This window comes from Octopus sinensis, linkage group LG2 (assembly GCF_006345805.1).
Source record: "Octopus sinensis linkage group LG2, ASM634580v1, whole genome shotgun sequence".
NCBI lineage: Eukaryota > Metazoa > Mollusca > Cephalopoda > Octopoda > Octopodidae > Octopus > Octopus sinensis.
The window spans coordinates 155,427,752-155,450,269 of NC_042998.1; the positions used below are offsets into that span (position 1 = coordinate 155,427,752).

Here is a 22,518-nt window from a genome sequence, read left to right on the forward strand (position 1 = left end):
AAGTAAAATTAACTGAGGTGGATGGCAACAGAGAGAATATTGTCTTCCATAAAGTAGAAAAAATAACTGGAAGGAAAAAAGTTTGCAGACTGTGTTCGCTGCAAAAAAGAAAAACTGCAAAAGCATATCAGGTTGAGACCTCATATATGTGTTTGTTTCGCAAAGTGCCCTTGTGTAAAGGGTGTTTTGGATAGATTCATGATAGAAATATAGCATAATTATATTTTGTTGTTTGATAGTTATACTATCATATATTCCTTTCAGTTTATTATAAATAATATGTGAAAGTGAGAAATACATATTAATTTCCAGTATGTTACACACCTGTATTCACCTTTGCCTCACCTGTTAATGGACTTTTTTTTATTAGAGGCATTCTGCTATGTAAATGTATTCATTAAATTGTATAAGAGTACATAGGCAATGGTATATTGACTAGTAAAAGATGTTTGTACTTTATTTTCAACAAAAATATTTGAATGAAATATAGAGAAAGAATAAAATTTTGTACTGATTATACCTGTATTTTAATTAATTTAAATTAATGTACCTCATCTTGAAAAGAGCAAAATCGTTGGCATCTGTATATATAAAAAGCAGGGTGTGTGTGTGTGTGTGTATACATGAATGTAATTTATGCACGTCTACAAATTAGCACACATGCCGCTCTAATTTTAGGAGGACATTCGTCACGACCCTAGCTGTATTTTCGTCAAATTATTTTTCCCGAGGCACCAAAGGGTAGCGGTAAAAATCAATTTTCAACCTTATCTTTTACCAATTTTGAAGTTTGCTAACATGAGTAAGTCCCTTCTTGCCATAGCAAAGTGAAAATGTGTGTGTGTGTGTGTGTGAGGGAAAGAGAAGTCATGTGTTGATGTATGTGTGTGTGTATGTGTGTGAGGGAGAGAGACAGTGACAGCATTCACCAAAAATAAAAATGTAAAATGTTTTTTTTTTCTTAAACATGAGATATAGTTTTCAAATTTAGGATGTTTTTGAAAGACACTATATTTTAAATTCAGATTATATATACTTTCTCACACAACAATTAAAATATATTTATTTTAAATCATTTATTTTAAATCGTTCATCTTTCTACCCCCTCTCTCACACACACATTACTTTGGGCGCGAAAGAGTTTTGTTTTTTATATTACGTCAAGGAAAAAAGTGTTTTGTTGAGAATCCATTTATTTAACAACATAGAAACAAAGAGGTAGGTAACAATTTGTCAGTGAATTACACAATATAAATGGGTAAAATTTCCAAGGCTCCACCACACCACACCCCATTTCTCAGACCACAAAAAGGGTTTTGTAGCATATTAGGAGGCCAGGGTAGTTGATTCCACACAAAAAATCCGATTTTTTTTTCTTAGTGAAAATCATGCGAGTGTTATCTAAAAATTTGCCTGGAGTTTTTCATGGTAAATTTGAGATTAAAAACAAATGTTTTTCACATTCTTAAACTCCGTATTTTTCCACGTACATTGAAAAATAGATGGTGAAAAGATCAATGGGTATGGTGTGTGTGTGTGAAATTTCCGAGGTTTTCACCACACCATACCATACTCCGTTTTTCGAACTGCAAAAAGGGTTCAGGGTAGTTAATTCCATGCAAAAAATTCGATTATTTTTTCTTAGTAAAAATCGTGCAAGTGTTAATCTAAAAATTTAATCTAAAACTTTTTTTCCATTCATTTCTGTTTATGGAATTCTCTGTACGTAATTTTGCTTTCTCGGTGGTCAAGGCAAATGATGACTGGGAAAGCAACAGTGCCCTAATACTGACATTCGATACAATGACCTGATCTACAATAATGCGCTGACTGAAATCGAGGATGCCCAGCTCATAATGGGTGGGGCAGTGTTGAACACATTCGGTTTGCCATCTTCATTGCGAAAGGACGTTAACACACTCCCACCAAAGTTACTTTTGGAGTTGTCGTATGATGCTGATGGCCTTGCGGAGTACCTGAGAGTAAATGAACCAAAACTGCTCCCTGATCAGAGGCTGGTGTATGAAACTGTTGTCAGTACCATTGAAAAACAGGTGGGCGGTATTTTTTTCATCGATGCTGCTAAAGGTACCAGCAAATGCTTTGTAACATGATACTTGCTAAGATTCGTCGCGAGAAACAAATTGCACTAGCTGTTGCTTCCTCGGGAATCACTGCTACGTTATTGCTGGTAGGTAGGACGGTGCACTCAACATTCAAGCTGCCTTTACATTTGGTGAGGGCTGAGGTTCCTACTTGCAACATTGGCAAAAATTCAGAGGAATCTGAAGTTCATAAACAGTGCCGTCTCATTGTATGGGACAAATGCACAATGATCAATAAGGGTGCCCTGGAGGCACTGGACCGGTCACTGAAAGGTATCAGGGATTCTACAGCTTCTATGGGTGGTGTAACTCTATTGCTTTCAGGAGATTTCTGGCAAATCCTTCCTGTCATTCCTAAAGGGAGCCAGGCTGATGAAGTGTGCACAAGCCTTAAGTTATCAACGTTGTGGTTCCAGGTTAAGACCTTGCTTGGTGATAACATGTCTGCAGCATTTGCTGAAGACATTTTAGCCCTTGGAGTAGGCAAGGTCCTTAGGAATGATAGGGGCAACATATCCATCTCTGAACTGTGCAACACTTCTGATCAACAACCCTTCCGATCTTTTGGAAAGAGTGTTCCCCAATCTGGAAAGTAATTATGCAGATATCAATTGGCTCAGTGAAAGAACCATCCTGGCCCTCCAAAATGTAGCTGTTAGTGTTATCAGTGACCAGCTGATAAGCCGAATTCCGGGTGAGGAGCGCATCTACAAATCGATTGACAGGACCACCGACCCCCAAGACATTGTCACTTACCCTGTCGAGTTTCTTAACTCATTAGAGCCAGCAGGACTTCCACCTCACACTTTTAGGCTAAGGGTTAGATGCCCAATTATGCTAATCAGAAACTTGCTTCTGCCTAAACAGTGCAACGTGACTCGCTTAGTAATCAAGTTCCTGACGCCCCACTTGATTGAGGCCACCATTGTTACAGGGTGCGGAAGGGGTGAAAATGTTTTCATTTCAAGGATGCAGCTTTATCCCTTGGGGTCAGACATGCTCTTTAACTTCCGCAGATCGCAGTTCCCGGTGAGACCATGCTTCGCCTTGTCCATTAACAAATCCCAAGGCTAAACACTATTGGTGGTAGGCATCCATTTAGGGTTTTCCATTCAATCAGAATAAAAAATTGAAAAACTGATTCCTTATAGGATTTCCCACTAAAATTGGCTACACCCTATTTTCAACCATAACTTTTACCAATTTTGACATATTTTGCTCAAACTTGATGCCAGCATTACTCATAGGATCTTTCAATGCTTTATGTTCTCAAAAAAAAAAAAAAAATTGATGAGAGGAAATAATCGATAAACTGATTCCTTATGGGACCTTCCCAATCAAATTGCCTGCAACCCATTTTCAGCCAAACATTTACCAATATCAACAGATTTCACTCAAATTTGATGTCGGTGTCACTTATTTTGGCTTGAAATAAAGTGTTTGATCACTTGATAATCCTAACTTAATCCCAGGCAACGCCAGGCTATACTACTAGGCTGGGATAATTTTAGTAACAAATCACAGGTAGGATGCATTAAGAATTTCAATTTTAGTGTTTATCCATAATGTTATTGCTTTTACACCTGTTGATTAAACTTACCTGCCTATAAAAGATCAGCTAGACTTACATAACTATAATCCATTGTATATAAGCACCCACTAACAAAATTTCAAATCTGTATGCAAAAAATTAACAAAGTTACAAGCAATATTTTGGACACTCCTCTTGAACCTGAATAATTCGGAATAATGTGAACAAATAAGCATTACATTTGACAGATTAATCTGAACACTAAAGGGTTAATAACTACTTATATACTGCTTATGTATAATAATAACATGATTATATTTAATGGAAGGCAAGGCTGTGTGGTAAGACGTTTGTTCCCAACCACATAGTTTTTGGGTTCAGTCCTACTGCATACCACCTAGGGAATGTGTCTTCTACTATAGCCTTGGGCCAACAAAAGCCTTCTGAAGCGAATTTGGTAAAGAGAATCTTTAGATATATGTATATATATATATGTCTTGTATGTGTGTGTGTGTGTGTGTGTGTGTGTGCAGGTGCACTTATATGTGTGTTATTGTCTGCTTGCCTTGCTTTGGACTTCATGTGATAATTGTAAATGAGCATCACCTTCATGAAAGTGGTATCCTTCTTTCCAACTTTCTCTGAAAGCATATCTTCTGATCATGGGGAAATATATCCTTACTTGAAAACAGGTAAGAGTTAGTATCAGGAAAGGCATCTGCCTCAACAAATTCTGTCCAACCCATGGGAGTGGACATTATAATGACAAATTTACAGAAAAAATATAAGCACACTACAGAATCTATTTAACCCTTTAGCATTCTGATTACTATGTCAAATGTAATTTGACAAGTGATCTGAATATTGAAGGGTTAAATAGATTCTATAATATGCTTATATTTTTTCTTATTTATTCAGTTTGTTTTAAATTTATCATTTATTATCTTGTAGCTTCAAAATTTTAAGGATGTGATTGTTTATTTTTAGAATGTCATTGTAGGGTACATGCAAAACGCCAGATCTATCTGGTCTGAACATAAAACAGGTAGAATATTTAAATGCTAAAGGGTTAAACAATAACTGCTAAATAATAAATAACATTAATGCAGATTTTTCAAATATGTGAAATTCAATAACTATCTTACCTGCTATCCAAGGATGTTGAAGGTGAAGCATATGTAACAGACACTTCTATTTCTTGATTCAAACCAGTTCGAAGGGTTTTTTTCCATTCATCTGATTTGAGAAGTGAACCATGACAAGAATGCAAATCATCAGAGGATTTCAGTGATTGTGAAATGTTTCCTGAAGTTAATGGTTCAGTTCTAAAATCAGTCTCAATAGTATTTAACTGAAAGTTTACACTCCTTGAATCTGTTCGTCCAGATGGCAGCATGATTTTACCATACATGTCAGGTGTAAATCCTTCAGCCAAATTTGGATTATCTGGAGTGGCATCTGCACTAGTTGATATGACATCCATGTCATTAGTATCAATTGGACTATGCTGTCCATCTTCAATAGCAGCTTGAAAACTTAAACTTCTGTTGCGTGAGCATTGTATAAATTCATTGTGGTTATTGCTCTGGTATTGTGTAGCAGTCAAATAATTAGAGCTTTTGTGATTAATCTGCGCATCATCTCCAATTGGTAGTAAATGAATATTTGAGCGACTTTCAATAGCAGCTCTAAAACTAGGACTTCTTTGCCTTGGAAGAGAAGTACCATTTTCAGGATTGCTCTCCATGCTTTGGGATGTCTGACTATCACTTTCAAATTTGTGTGAACTGCGAATAAAATCTTTGCGTTTTTTCTGACCATCTTGGCTGCGAGAGCTACTTGAACTGAAGTCTACATCAATAACACCACTTGTACTAGAACTGTTTGAAGAATTAAGATGGTTGTATAAGAGATGGTCGGCTAAATTATCAGTCTGAGTGGCACCAGCAACAAAATTGCATTGTTCATCTAATGTGGGACATGAAGCAGCATGATCTTTATTATAAGACTCATGGATATTAAAATCCCTCAAGACTTCTGTTTTATTATTTCTTTGAGCCAAGGAGCCATTATCAAAGCGTTCAATAGTTAAGGCATCTGAAAACGAGAATAGAATGACATATTTACCATAAGATATAAAATCAATTTTCACATTTTATAGGGCAGACAAAATGTACTTGAAATTGGTCACCCACTGGATGTGCACAAAAATTGTAACCAAATTAGTCAATTCTAAATTAAAAATTTACTAGCAATTATATCTAAACTGATCTTGGTTTCTATTATTGGATTACAACTATGCTGAAATATCAAATGCATTTCAGTCTCATGGTTATTTTATCAGTATCTATTTATTGAATATCTACCTTTCAATGTAAAAGGACAAACTCAATGACCAGTCTACATTGGTAAACTCAATCACCCACACTGCTTTAGGATAGGCTTTCATACAGCTTCCATTTATCAAATTCCACTCACAAAGCTTAGTCAACCTGAGGCTATAGTTTAAGGTAACATTTCCTTTTATTCTTCAAACAGCAAATACCTCCATATCTAGATATGTCTTTGCAGAAGATTGTAAACAAATAACATAATTTTTGCATGGCAGTGACCGTTGTTTACTATTAGTGTACCCATGTCAAAACAATGGAAACATGTACACACACACACGCACGCATGCACACACACACACATACTAGCTGAAGTACCTAACATTGCTCTGGTTGAAAACTCAGGGAGTTAACAATAACATCACAAAGTAATATATTTAACATATGATTAACATATAAATCTTTTGGATATATTTTGTGGAGTTTTGGACTAAGTACACCATTTTATATATTTATATATTACTTTTTCTCTTTTTTACTAGTTTTTAAAGAATATTTTTTTAGATTTCCATGTTTCAAACAAAAGCAATATTAATTCTGTCCCTGAAAATTTCCACAAATTCAAATCTTTTCTTTTAAATTTAACCTTTACCTCACCCAAAACTTAATCATAAGTACTAGTTCTAACACCAAACCTTAACCTTTTTATCGAACCTCTAAATTCTAAATGCTAACCCTAATCCTAACTCTATTCTTTTTTATAGAATCATAATCTCCTATGTTTAAATAATATACTTCTGAAATAAACTTCAAAAATGAAACAAATCACTACAAGGTACATACTCCAAAACAGAGTGGAGAAAAAAGAATGAAAACTGTAATTTTGAATAACTTGATGCTTCATATATAAAAATCTAAAGAAATTAGGGGGGGAAAAACCCCCAAAAAACGATACAGGTTCAAAAGTTCATCAAATAATATTTAAATGCCAGGAGTACCAAACTTTTATCATTGTGAGGGGGTAGGGTGGGCTGGGATCTGGTCCAATCTGGTCCAGTTAGTCTGTAAGGAGATAGACAGATAGACAGACAGATAGATTATGAGTCTAGAGGGAGACAAACAATTAATTCATGCAGTTAGACAAGTAATACATATAGCTGAAAAACCTTAGACAGAAGTGAAACAACTGTGCAAGTGTACAATAAAAATATATGCATCAATAAAAGAAACAGAAGAGGATCTAATGCTCCCAGTTACAGCTTTCATCAAAGAGATGGGAAAGAAATGAAAGGCAAATGTTAAAAAAATACTAATTTATTTAACATATCTTACCAGTGTAAAGAGATAAGAAATGAAACTGAAGGATTAGAAGTGGAGACAAAATCTGGGTCACAGAGAGAATAAGTAAGAAGAGAGGGAGGGAAGGAATTTGAGAAAGAGAATAAGTAAAGAGAGGGTGAGAAAAGAAAGTGAGAGGGGAAGGGGGAACAGTGAAAGACAGTGTAAGGAGAGAAAGTGAAAGCAGGGGAATGGGGAGCCCACAATATTTGTATGTTTGTGTTATGTTTGTGTGTATATGTACATGTACAGGGAGGTTAAATGTGCAATATTTTCATTTATATAACTATTAAATAGCATCTGTGTGAAGGAATATAAATTTTATGTATCAAGGTGTGCAATGACAGTCTTCCAATAGTTAAGAATTTAGTTAAGAATGTAAATATATATATATATATATATATATATATATATCATCATCATCATCATCATCGTTTAACGTCCGCTTTCCATGCTAGCATGGGTTGGACGGTTCAACTGGGGTCTGGCAAGCCCGAAGGCTGCACCAGGCCAGTCAGATCTGGCAGTGTTTCTACAGCTGGATGCCCTTCCTAACGCCAACCACTCCGAGAGTGTAGTGGGTGATTTTATGTGCCACCGACACAGGTGCCAGACGAGGCTGGCAGACGGCCACGCTCGGATGGTGTTTTTTATGTGCCACCGACACAGGTGCCAGACGAGGCTGGCTGACGGCCACGCTCGGATGGTGTTTTCTTATGTGTCACCGACACAGGTGCCAGACGAGGCTGGCGGACGGCCACGCTCGGATGGTGTTTGTTACGTGCCCTCAGCATGGAGGCCAGTCGTTGCGGTACTGGCTACGGTCACGTTCGGATGGTTTTCTTATATGCCACCGGCACTGGTACCACAAGGATACAAATTCCATTGATGTTCATCTATTTTGATTTGGTTCGATTTGATTCGATTCTCACTTGCCTCAACAGGTCTTCACAAGTGTCACAAGAAGGAAGGTATGCACAGGTGGACTGACTACGTCCCAGGTAGGGGCCACGGATTATGGCTTCACTAGTCTTGCCGGGTCTTCTCACGCACAGCATACTTCCATAGGTCTCGGTCTCTAATCATTTCCATGGTGAGACCTAACGTCCGAAGGTCGTGCTTCACCACCTCGTCCCAGGTTTTCCTGGGTCTACCTCTTCCACGGGTTCCCTCAACTGCTAGGGATTGGCACTTTCTCACACACCTATCTTCATCCATTCTCGCCACATGACCATACCAGCGCAATCGTCTCTCTTGCACACCACAACTGATGCTTCTTAGGTACAACATTTCTCTCAAGGTACTAACGCTCTGTCGAGTAAGTACACTGACATTACACATCCATCGGAGCATACTGGCTTCGTTCCTCACGAGCTTACGCATGTCCTCAGCAGTCACGGCCCATGTTTCACTGCCATGTAGCATAGCTGTTCGTACACATGCATCATACAGTCTGCCTTTTACTCTGAGCGAGAGGCCTTTAGTCACCAGCAGAGGTAAGAGCTCCCTAAACTTTGCCCAGGCTATTCACTTTCAGCGCAGTTACACTTTCAGCGCACCCACCCCCACTACTGACTTGGTCACCTAGATAGCGGAAGCTATCAACTACTTATAGTTTTTCCCCCCGGAAAGTGACAGAAGTTGTTTTCTGCAGATTTTCGGAGGTCAATGCTCCAGAGCATCTGCCACATACAAAAACTATCTTCCCAGTTAGCCTACCTTTGACATTGCTGCACCTCTTATGTGTCCATAGCTTACACTGGGTACATCTTATAGAGTTTCTACCTACACCTTTTCTACAGATCGAGCAGGGCCATCTTCCTGAGGATATTTGTGGATTGTCTACCTTTCTACTTATTAGTACTTTGGTTTTAGCTAGGTTGACTCTAAGGCCCCTCGATTCTAAACCCTCCTTCCACACCTGGAACTTCTCCTCCAGTTCTGATAGTGACTCAGCAATTAGAGCGAGGTCGTCAGCATAGAGGAGCTCCCAGGGGCAACCCGTCTTGAATTCCTCCACAATTGCCTGGAGGACTATGATAAATAGGAGGGGGCTGAGTACTGAACCCTGGTGGACCCCAACCTCTACTTTCAATTCTTCTGTGTACATGTTGCCAACTCTAACCTTACTTACGGCATCTCTGTACATGGCTTGCACAGCCCTCACCAGCCATTCATCTATACCTAGTTTCCTCATTGACCACCAGATGAGGGATCGGGGGACCCTGTCGAACGCTTTCTGCATGTCAACAAAAGCCAGGTACAGGGGCTTATCTTTGGCTAGGTATTTCTCCTGCAGCTGCCTTACCAGGAATATAGCATCAGTGGTGCTTTTCCCTGGGACAAACCCAAACTGCATCTCATCTAAACTAACTCTCTCTCTAATTAGTTGGGCTATGACCCTCTCCGTAACCTTCATTACCTGATCCAACAGCTTGATACCTCTGTAATTATTTGTATCTAGGGCATCACCTAACCTTTGTAGCAGTTGACTAGTATGCTGCTACACCAGTCATTGGGTATGACTCCTTCGTGTATCACCTGGTTGACTATACGGGTGACTAGGTTATAGCCGACACTGCCAGATATTTTGAGCATCTCTGCAGTAATTCCTGATGGGCCTGGGGCTTTCCCTGTCTTCATGCTTCTAATTGCCTTAGCTACCACGGAACTATCAACTCGGATAGCTGGTCCCTCTGTTGGGTCAACATTCGGCAGACTCTCTTTATCCCATTCATTTTCTTTATTCAGCAACCTTTCATAGTGGCATCTCCAAACCTCTCTCTTTGCATCCTCATTTAGCGCAAGTGAACCATCATCCATGCGAACACACTTCTCTCCTACCACGTCACGATTCTCTCTCACACACTGTCTTGCAACATGAAATACCTCAAGTCTTTCATCCTCATGGCTCAGAACATTGGCAAATTTTTTCTTATCCGCTTCCCCTCTTATCCGCTTCCCTTTTGGCTGTCTGATACAATTCTCTGCTACCACTGTTCTTCCAGTCCTTCCAAGCCTGTCTCTTTTGTCTAATAGCCCTGTCAACCACAGTGTTCCACCACTATGTTACTCTGGGTCGAGATGGTACTTTGCTCCATCCACAGATCTGGTCAGTGGCTGTCAGCAGATTGTCCCGTAGGAATCTCCAGTTGTCTTCCACATTAAGTGAAGCTATATCCCCTTCTATTTCGTCAGAGGCTTCGAGTAGTATGTCTCTAAATCTCTGTCCATTTGCAGGATCTTTAAGCTTCCAGACCCTTCTCCTCCAAGCTGGTCTTCTTCTGGGCAACCATTTAGCTCTGATCCTGAAGTCGCTAACTACTAATCTATGTTGGGGAGTACATTCTTCGCCTGGGAAGGTTTTGGCATTCATAATCAGCCCTCTTTCCCTTTTTCTGGCAAGGATGTAGTCAATCTGGCTGGTGTGTCTGCCAGAACGGTAGGTGACTAGGTGAGAGGTGGGTTTCCTGAAGTGGGTATTGCAGACCATAAGGTCATTTGCATCGCAGAACTCCAGCAGCCTGGTTCCCTCCTCATTTCGAGAGCCAAAACCGTAGCCTCCATGGACGCCATGGAAGCCCCTGACATGTCGTCCAACATGTCCATTGAAATCACCTGCCACGAAGAGAAGGTCACTGTCATTTGTCAATGAGGTAGTCCGCAATAGGGTGTCATAGAATTGGTTTTTTTGTCCTTCCGGTAGCCCTGGTTGAGGGGCATATGCCGAGATGATGGTAGCTGTCCTATGGTGAAGAACTAATCTAATTTTAATTACTCTGTCACTTACTCTGACTACCTCGATTACCTTACCTACCCATTTCTCCGCAAGAAGTATACCCACACCCCCGACCCCGTCAGTATTCCCAGCCCAGAAAATCTTGTACCTCTGTCCTTTGCCTGTGAGGAGCCTAGCAGAACCTCCTCTCCACCTTACTTCCTGAATACAGCATACATCCACACGTCTCCATTCAAGCAGCTCTACAATCTCTCCAGACCTACCTTTCAATGTGCCAACATTGAGCGTGCCAACTCTGAGGGTTTGGGAGGTGTGGGCATCAGAGACCCTGGGACGAGGGACAGTCGTGTCATGTACCTGAAAAGAAAGCTTGCATTTGGCAGATTTCATATGGAAACTCTAGACTACAACCTGCATACTTTTCACAATTTTTTGCGCTATATGTTCAGATAAACCCTACATAGGTGATAGTGGGGGAGGGGGTAGTTTCCGGTATTTGGGTAGAAACTTCCGGTATTGGTGGTGGGAGGGTGGGCGACAAAATCGAAGCAACTAGTTTGAATACTATATTTGAGGGGGAAAAATAATTAATTAGATAAATGACTGAATGAAAGCCAGAGAGAGAATGAAAATAGATAAATAATAAAAAAAATACGGTAGAGAATGAAAATAGATAAATAATAAAATATACGGTAAGAAACGAGGGGGCATATTTTCGGAGAAGAATGGGATAAACATCGAGGATGGCGCTGAAGGAAAATATACTTTAAAAATGCATGAAGTCGCCATGTTTAGAGAATAGAGAAACGAAGGGAGAACAGATCAAGCTATCCAAACAAAACGCTTAAAAATATGAAAAGAGCAGGATTGAGATTGACTTAACTGGCCATTTTTGGAAATCTGATTTTTCTCTGAAGGTGTAGCGAGTGAATGAGGATGAGATACGATCGCTCGCTGGCTTTTATAAGGGAATTAGGGGGGGGGGGGCGGAAACACGAGAGAGAGAGGGAGAGAGAAAATCGAAGCAACTAGTTTGAATACTATATTTGAGGGGGAAAAATAATTATTAATTAATTAATAATTATATATATATATATTATATATATATATATATATATATTCTTTTATTGTTTTTTTGCTTGTTTCAGTCATTTTGACTGTGACCATGCTGGAACGCCACCTTTAGTCGAGCAAATCGACAACAGGACTTAATCTTTGTCAGCCTAGTGCTTATTCTATTAGTCTCTTTTGCTGAATCGCTAGGTTACGGGGATGTAAACACCAGCATTGGTTGTCAAGTGATGAGATACACAAACATACACACACACATACATATATACGACGGGCTTCTTTCAGTTTCTGTCTACCAAATCCACTCACAAGGCTTTGGTCGGCCTGAGGCTATAGTAGAAGACACTTGCCTAAGGTGCCATGCAGTGGGACTGAACCCGGAACCATGTGGTTGGTAAGCAAGCTACTTTCCACACAGCAACTCCTGCACCTATATGTAGAAGTAATTTAAAAAAATCAAGATGTCCATAAATATATACATAGACACAATCCCTCTACTCTTTCTGCCGGTCAAGCATTTCTCACATTTCATTCATCTCCTGAAAGCCATCATTCCTCTATCTATAGCACTACTCAGTTGCTGCAATCACTTGAGAGCTGAAACAGTACATATTACATTCCCAGCTTTCTTTGTTCTTCCAGTTACCTCCTCCACCTGCAGAACCACTTCCATCATGCATTTGCATTACCATCCCTTCCCACATTATTTCCACTGATTACCTTTCTCTGCTTTCAGTTACTGCACTCTCATATCTGCCATTATGCCCCATCTACCATAGCCCCTCCCTTATGTACTTCTACATTTACTTCCCCACTGCTCCTAAACCTTTCACATCATACCCCTTTTTTTAATCTATTCTCCTTCCAGAGTCACCTCTATTTCACCTTACCTGCTCTCCATACTGGTATTTTCCATCAACTACACCTCCAGCCTTTGATCAGTCACCTCTTCTTTGATCATTACAAGGATGGAAGTAGTGCATCAGTTAATTCCTGAACCCACCAACACTATCAATGGACAATAACTGAATGCAGATAATAACACTCTCTGGCATAAAGATGAGATCATATATATATATATATTATATATATATATATATATATATATATTCTTTTATTGTTTTTTTGCTTGTTTCAGTCATTTTGACTGTGACCATGCTGGAACGCCACCTTTAGTCGAGCAAATCGACAACAGGACTTAATCTTTGTCAGCCTAGTGCTTATTCTATTAGTCTCTTTTGCTGAATCGCTAGGTTACGGGGATGTAAACACCAGCATTGGTTGTCAAGTGATGAGATACACAAACATACACACACACATACATATATACGACGGGCTTCTTTCAGTTTCTGTCTACCAAATCCACTCACAAGGCTTTGGTCGGCCTGAGGCTATAGTAGAAGACACTTGCCTAAGGTGCCATGCAGTGGGACTGAACCCGGAACCATGTGGTTGGTAAGCAAGCTACTTTCCACACAGCAACTCCTGCACCTATATGTAGAAGTAATTTAAAAAAATCAAGATGTCCATAAATATATACATAGACACAATCCCTCTACTCTTTCTGCCGGTCAAGCATTTCTCACATTTCATTCATCTCCTGAAAGCCATCATTCCTCTATCTATAGCACTACTCAGTTGCTGCAATCACTTGAGAGCTGAAACAGTACATATTACATTCCCAGCTTTCTTTGTTCTTCCAGTTACCTCCTCCACCTGCAGAACCACTTCCATCATGCATTTGCATTACCATCCCTTCCCACATTATTTCCACTGATTACCTTTCTCTGCTTTCAGTTACTGCACTCTCATATCTGCCATTATGCCCCATCTACCATAGCCCCTCCCTTATGTACTTCTACATTTACTTCCCCACTGCTCCTAAACCTTTCACATCATACCCCTTTTTTTAATCTATTCTCCTTCCAGAGTCACCTCTATTTCACCTTACCTGCTCTCCATACTGGTATTTTCCATCAACTACACCTCCAGCCTTTGATCAGTCACCTCTTCTTTGATCATTACAAGGATGGAAGTAGTGCATCAGTTAATTCCTGAACCCACCAACACTATCAATGGACAATAACTGAATGCAGATAATAACACTCTCTGGCATAAAGATGAGATCATATATATATATATATATATATATATATATATATATATGAAATAAACTATGAGATAATATGTAGAAAAATGAGATAGTAATTATTACATTAGTTAGCAGAAAACCATCCGCAGAGCAGAGTTTCTGCTAGTAAAATAAACAAAACTTCTTTAGCTAAATTTCTGACAATACACTAAATAGTTGCAATAAGGTGATATACAAAAAAACATAAATATATATATATTTTCTTCAATAATCCAAACTATGAACTGTTGAAAAACAATTGTTAAAATTGAATTAATAATTGTCAATTAAGTACACTTACCAACAAGTGGAGTTGGACAAGTTGGTGTAACTTGAAAAAAACATGACCTTTGATCATGTCGCCATGAATGAGATACTCTGCCAGAATTCTATAATCACAACAAAAATAATTTAGAATGTTTTTGAAATGACTTTTTATACTAAATATGGTTGAAATATGTGAAAGTTCTAATTCAAGTAAATGTTTTTGAAGTAGATTAGACGTTTTGTAATAAAACAAATATAAAAGTCAATGATTTTAATTTAGGGAAAGTTGTATTCAGAAAGAATAACTGATGTGAATTGTACTATATGTTATTAATATGATCACAAGAAAAAAAATTCTACAACTTATATTAAGAGTTTTTTCTTCCTTCATTAACTGGCTAGGACATATGAAGGTATATATAACACACACACACACAGAGTTGTCCAAGATGGGTTCATAAGTCTGAAAAAGAGTACACTCAATATGAAGTATTCAAGTGTGTATAATATTAATACAATATCACAAGATGCAAACCATGCTCAGCTAGGCAAAGCTACTAGCTGGCTCAGTTGTAAATCATTATGTTATTCTATGCAGAAATTACAGCCAAACAATCATCAGATATGGATGACTGGAAGAGCAAAGGCTGGACTCATTCTTGTGGTGTTATGAGCCAGGCTGTATTAAAGGGAAGGACCAGAATTGAGGGAATATGCATGTCCTGTCAGAAGTGGGGCCTGTGGGTCCCACTGGAAGGGCCACAATGGACATGCAAGGTGCAAGCGGTCAGTAGGCAGTGGACAGCATACAAGAGCAGACCTGTTAGAAGGTACAGTGGCAGGCAGAGCATGTGGATATTGTGAGTGATCCCTTCCACACAGACAGATGGTACGGCAACAGAGCATGTGGATGTTGTGAGTGACCCTTCCAGTCCTCCTTCACGACACAAACTATTCAGCTTAAAACAAAAAAATGATGGGTATGGTTCGTGTTTTGAATTAGATGGTTATGCCATTTTGCAGTGAGAGAGATGTCACCACTTGGTTGAAAAAAATTAAGTTGGTGGCAAGACTCCATGGTACAGAGGACCTAGTGAGTTTCATACCACTGTACCTTGATGGATCGGTGTTGGCGCTATACCTGGAAATGGAGAAGTACCAGTTAAGCACAGAAAAAACATAGAAGTCCAGCTGATGAAGGCTTTTACAGAAGGGCCATTCATGGTATATGGTTTAATAGGGAAAGCGAAGTGGACAGGTGAACAGGTCAATGTGTTTGCCAATGAAATCAGGAGATTGGCCAAACTTGCAGGATACAGAGACAAGGCACTGAAACAAAAAGTTAAATTAGCATTTGTGACTGGATTTCCTGATCACATGTCGGTCGAACTGCAAAAGCTGCCAAATATTCACTCCATAGCAATGGGAGAGGTAATATCTCAGGTCAGAGTCCTTGCCACATGTTGCAGGACAACACCTTTAGCAGTGACTGCAACAATGAGAAGGGGTCAAATAAAGAGCAGCATGAGGGGTCGAACAAGTAATGTGTGCAACCCTTCAAAGGGCAATGTTTTTGGTATCAGGGTTCACACATGGTGAGAAACTGCAAGGAACCCAAGCTGGCAGTAATTTGCTATCGATGCAGAGAAACGGGCCACATCGCTAGTGAATGCATTCAGGGAAACAGTCTAAGGGAGACTACTGTATTGGTAGTCCGGTCAAAAGAATAGACATGCGTATATGGACGTTGCCAATTGTGGATGTCATGGTGGAGGGAAAGGTATCATGAGTCTTCATGGATATGGGCCTGCTCAACAACCCTAATGACTCCAGAGGTGATAGAAGAATGGAGTGGAGTGAGTAGTGTAAGGGCTATTGATGGTACGGAAGTTGAATTCAGGGGAAGCAGCAATATGGAGATGGTGGTGTGAGGAATGAGATTGAGGTTGCATGTGATAGTGATTGACTGCGTGGAGGACGGAATCGATATGGTGATGGTGATGGATGCCATTGTTCGTTTGGGAGGTGTCAATGAAGCTGGTGTAATATTCGGAGATGCAGAGGCACTATGCATTGTGAGTCCACCACAGGAGAGTGGTGAAAGCTGCAAAGAAAAATATACTGCACACACCAGTAGAGACAAGGACGTTGAAAAATGCAGTAGGCTGCTATCAGCATACCCTGAAAAGGGATGCCAGAAGTGAGTTTGAGGAAGAGGTGGAACAAGGAAGATATTCTGATCCCTTGAAGGAGGAAGTGGAGAGTGGAGTTGTACCACTGATGGCAGTGGTGCAGCAGACAAAGCATAAAGTCAGGCCGGTATTAGATTTCTGAGAGCTGAACAACCACGTATTGTGCCATATGGGTGGCGAAGCCACAGACATTTGCAACAAAACCTTGAGAGTGTAGAGGCAGATGATAGGGGCCTCCACAATCGTCGATTTGAAGTTGGCATACCTGCAGCTACATGTGGCTGAGAGACTGTGAAAATATCAGCTAGTAAGGTACAAGGGGCGGACATACTGCCTGACCAGGTTGGAATTTAGGCTGAATTCAGCACCAAAGATTATGGGCGACAATTCTCAAAACCATCTTGGGAAAGGCAGACAAAGTGAAAAGAGCCACCAATTCTTATATAGATGACATCCTGGTGGATGAGAGCATAGTGTCAGCAAAGGAGGTCATAAGCCACCTGAAGAGATTTGGGCTAACTGCCAAACCACTGGAGGCATTGGAAGGAGGAGCTGCACTGGGACTCAAGCTACGGAGAGACAAGGCCAGCACGTTGGAGTTTCGGAGAGGGAATGAGATCCCAGAACTAGGCACCAAGATGAGTAGGTGAGAACTGTTTTCTGTGTGTGGGAAGCTACTGGGACACTACCTGATTGCAGGATGGCTCTAGACAGCATGCATCTTCATCAAGAGGTGAGCTGAAGGAGTGAGGTGGAATGACAAAGTGGGCAAGAAGACAACTGGCATGATGCAAGAAGTCTTGGAGAGAGCGACTGTGGAGGACTCAGTAAAAGGAAACTGGTATGTGCCCAAATTGAAGAATGGGATCTTGTAGTGTGATGCTAGCAGCATAGCAATGAGAGTTGCCTAGGAAATTGGAGGTGTCATGGTGGAGGATGTGTCCTGGTTCAGGAAGAAAGATGACTGCAACCACATCAACATGGTGTAGCTGGATGCCATGTTCAAGGAGCTAAACCTAGCCCTGAGGTGGCAATGGGGTTGTGGAGAGGTATCAACGCACCATCAAGACCATAGCAGAGAGGGGTCACATCTCATCGGTCGAGGCCGTTTTTTGGTATAATACATTGCCCAGATCAAGACAGGCTAAGGAGTCAGTGCTACACAGGACAATATTTAAGTACAAGTGGAGACATCCATATACTGCATTGCCTCAACCCACAGAAGAGAAAGAGCATGTCTTTGCACAGGTTGAGGAAGAAGTCAGGTTAAACCCCCAAATGCATGATGCACATCACAATGGGGAAAGGGGACAATAACCTCGAGGAACAATGTATCCGAAGATGGCATGCCATGTCATGTTTTAGATGTGTGCAGGATCATCAATGCGTCAGTAACGGACAAGAATACAAAGCCGGCAACAACATGTCAGGGACCAAGGCCAGTCCTGAAGTCCCATGGCAGTTGCAGAGGGAGTGGTGCCCTCCTCACCGGTTGGCTGATTACGAGACTGTGATCAGTGTTGAGGAGAGGTGTGGGCAGGTTGGTTGAATGATCTTCAGATCAGCAGGGGCATGTGATGTTATGAGCCAGGTTGTGTTGTAAGGAAGGACCAGAAGTGAGGGAGTATGCATGTCCTGTCGGAAGTGGGGTCTGTGGGTCCCACCAGAAGGGCCATGGTGGGCATGCAAGGTTGGCGAGGCGCAAGCGGTCAGTTGGCAGTGGACAGCATATAAGAACAGACCTGTTAAATGGTCTTAAGGCAGACAGGGCACGTGGATGTTGTGAGCAACCCCTTCCACATAGATAGATGGTACGGCGGCATACAGAGCATGTGAATGTTGTGAGTGGCCCTTCCAGATAAACAAGTAAGACTACCGTAATACTCTCTCTGCTTCTGTCTTGGATGACTGGAAGAACAAAGGCTGGACACTTTTTTCCTTAAGGTACACATTTTCCTCAGTTCTTCATTCTGGTTTAGCTGAAACTTAAAAACTTGTCTTGCAGGATGTTAATTTTTGCACCTTAGAGGCTAATTCTCATAGGTCAAGGCAAGTGGTCAAACATAGCAAGTCAAAAGTATAGCTGGTTGGGCTACTTTGATATAAGGGGAATACCTAATCCAGACTGTTAGTCAGCAACAGTCTGCAATGTTTGTTAGGTCTCATGGTTATGGATTTGAGTCAATAGGTTTTGGACTGGGAACAGTCCAAGAGGAACTTCCTCCAATGATAGGAATTCAACAATACTTCTGACCTCTAGTTAAATAATATTGCTGTTTTAATGAGAAAGAAGAGATAAAAGAAGTGAGGAAAAGATCTCTACAAAGAGTTATATGGAATGTATAACAAAAGGAGATAATGAACACTGGAAAAATTGGACAAATAAAATACAAAAACATAAAACAGAATGTGAATTAAATGGAAATGTATAGGTAGCAATGAAGAATCTTAGTGGAAAGGGAAGCAATGATATAGCAGGCCTCAAGAATAGGGTGATATGTTGGCAATGAGATTAAAGTGAACAAATCAGAAAGCAGTTGCAAAAAGTAAGAGGAGGGTGGTTAGAGGTAGGTTGTTAATACATCTAGAAATATATAGGCCATCAACCAATTAGTAGAACTGGGCTGAATGACAATTATCTATATCTATAAAAGGCAGGGTGTGTGTGTGTGTGTGTGTGTGTGTGTGTACATGAATGTAATTTATGCACATCCACAAATTAGCAGGCGTGTCAGTCCAATTTTAGGAGGATATTGGTTATGACCATGGGTGTGTTTTTGTCAACTTATTTTTCCCAAGATACCTGCATCATCATCATCATCATCATTGTTGTTCGACCGTGGTCGAGACAATGGAATTTACCATGCTACGCCAGACTTCATGGTCCATCATGGCATTACGGAGGGCCAGTTGCTGGATGCCTGTATCCCTGGAGATTACATCAGGGTAGGAGAGTGTGCGCCCTCTGGTATTGCGAGTAGATGGCTTCCAGAGGAGAAGAGTAGAAATTACTTCTTTTTCAGCTCTACAAAAATGTTCAGCAAACTGGACTCTCCTACCTTTCACACACCTGCGGATAGTGGCAGAAATCGATTTTCAACTATAACTTTTACCAATTTCCACATCAGTGAAATCTGCAAGTTTGCTAACATGAATTAAGTCCCCTGTCTTGCAACGGTGGAAAGAAAACAAAGGGTAAATTTTTAGATTAACACACACACAATTTTCACTAAGAAAAAATAACTTGGATGTTTTGCATGGAATCAAGTACCTTCACCTCCTAATATGCTGCAAATCCCTTATTTTGGTTTGGAAAAAAGTGGGGTAGAGTGAGGAAGAAGACTCCCCGCCATCCCGGAATCATTGGAATTTTTTTTTTTCTGTTGAATGAATTCCTGTGACCTCCTAATATGCTACAAAACCCAATTTTAGGGTCCCAAAAATGGGGTGGGGTAAGATGGAAGCCTTGGAAATTTTGCCCCCACTGATCTTTTCACCCTCACGATTTTCACTAAGGAAAAAAAATAAAAATCAGATTTTTTTTGCATGAAATCAAGTACCCTGACCTCCTAATATGCTGCAAATCCCTTATTTTCATTTGGAAATAAAGGGCTGGGGCAAGGGGAACCCCCCCATCCCAGAATCATTGGGAATTTTTTCTTTTTTTTCGTTGAATGAATTCCTGTGACCTCCTAAATATGCTACAAAATCCTTTTGGGGTCCAAAAATGGTTTGATATACCATTAAGTTGAAATACATAATGATAGATAAAATAATAAACGGGAGATAGGTAGACCTGAAGATTGGGGTTGTATATAAGGAGAGGTTCTGAAAGAGACTGCGTTTCTCAAGAACGTAGTATACAACCTCATGAAAAATGTGTAGTTGACATCTTTGAACATGAATAGTAAGTTTTAAATATAATATTCTATGACATGGTTGAATCTATATTCTGATTTGATGAATTTATGAGGATTTCTGTCTCTAATGAAACTTTGATACATATATATATATATATATATATATATATATATATAATTGATCAAAATAAAAACATGATGCCAAGGATTCAGCAGTACATATGTTTCGGGCCTTTATTAGACAGATTTATAACAATGCATAATGTATGTCTGTGGCCTTCTTCATCCGCGCACAACAACTTCCACAAGGACATGTGTTACATCAAAAATTCCTGGTTGGGGATGCAAATCCTCTCATTCGTGTACGACATAATGCGGCAGCAGCATAGAATTGAAGCGTCCATCCCGTTCTTCTCTCAATGTAGAATGAGGGAATTTAGATGTTGAAGTAATGTAAATAAATTAATAAATAAATACATATATAGACGTGAAGGGACCTGGTGATAAGAGTAAATAGGGGTAAAGATGGAGGGGCGAGAATTCAGGACAAAGGATAAAAAAATATATAAAAAGTGTAAGTATAGAAAAATGTAAAAGTGTAGAGTATAAAGATATAAAGAGATATAAGGGGATATAAAGAATATAAAAAAATATAAATGAATATAAAGGTATCAAGTTATACAGTAAGAATAGAAATAAAAGCAAAAAAATAAAAATAGGAATAAAAATAATAAAAAAATATATAAGGATAAGGGATGTATAGTGGTTACGGACCAAACATGGTGGTCAGGAAAATGACAAAATCCAGTTGTAGAATCAACAGGGGCGTCTGGGGACTTAGTGTGTTGTAAATCAGATCTGTTGAGCGGTTAATCTAGTTCCTTGAATTAAGCGGTCATCTTGTACATACATACCAGCATGGATACATACACCCATATACATGCGCACATATACGCACGCATACACAGCTCCAAGCATATAAGCATACATACGTACTCACGTGTAAACATATACAGAAACACATATACACCCACACACATGTGCATATATACATACATACAACAGAATACGCGTATATATACCCGGACATTATCCGTGTACATATACATATATACATATATACACACACACGCACATACATATATACATATGCACATACACATATGCATACATATATGCACGTGTATACATATACATACATACGCACATACACACACCCATATATACATACGTACGTCCATCCCTACATACACATACACAGATGCCCACGCATACCGGTTTAGATATAAGATAATAAAATAATAAAAGATGTGTATAAGAACGCATGTAAAGAATCACGCACTCACGTCTATACGTACACGCACACACGGCTGTGTGTCTATATGTGCGTGTACATATACATCTACATGCACACACAGAGACATACGCGCATATAGGTATAGCTATAAGATATAAAAAGATGTATACAAATGTGTGTAAATATATGCATGTAAGAAATCTGCGAAAAGATGTAAAAAAAACATGTAAAAAAGTAAAAAACATGTAAAAAATTTTAAAAGTTTTAAAAAGTTATTAAAGGAAAATATTAAAGAAAACTATTATTAAAAAATGGGGTATGCACATCCAGACGTAGATGTTTACTCGTACATACGTACACATATGTATATGTATACACACGTACACGGACGCACACATAATTATAAAGTGGATCCATAGGTGAGTAAATAAGGGATAAGCAAAAAATAGACGTATATAGAGATATAAAGCGATAAGTTAGGGGTAAAAATAGGAGTAAGAATGAGGGTAAGAATAAAACTTAGAAATAAAAGTAAGAAATACAGTATAAAATAAGAAATACAATATAAAAGTTAGAAATAAAATATAAAAATTATAATACCTATAGGAATTAAAAATAAAAATAGAATAGGATAAAGTAAAATAAAAATATAATCGG

The 22,518-nt window shown here is 39.5% G+C and overlaps 1 protein-coding gene across 1 annotated transcript in view; it reads right to left on the bottom strand.

Annotated features, from left to right (window-relative positions):
• Positions 1–22,518, bottom strand: part of LOC115226447 — a 577,012-nt gene that overhangs the window by 528,393 nt on the left and 26,101 nt on the right. Inside the window, exons 4-5 of the mRNA XM_036500752.1 lie at positions 14,547–14,634; positions 4,782–5,733 (exon numbers count right to left, since the gene is read on the bottom strand). Of these exons, the coding sequence (XP_036356645.1) occupies positions 4,782–5,733; positions 14,547–14,634 (1,040 nt within the window). The remainder of the gene's footprint in view (positions 1–4,781; positions 5,734–14,546; positions 14,635–22,518) is intronic.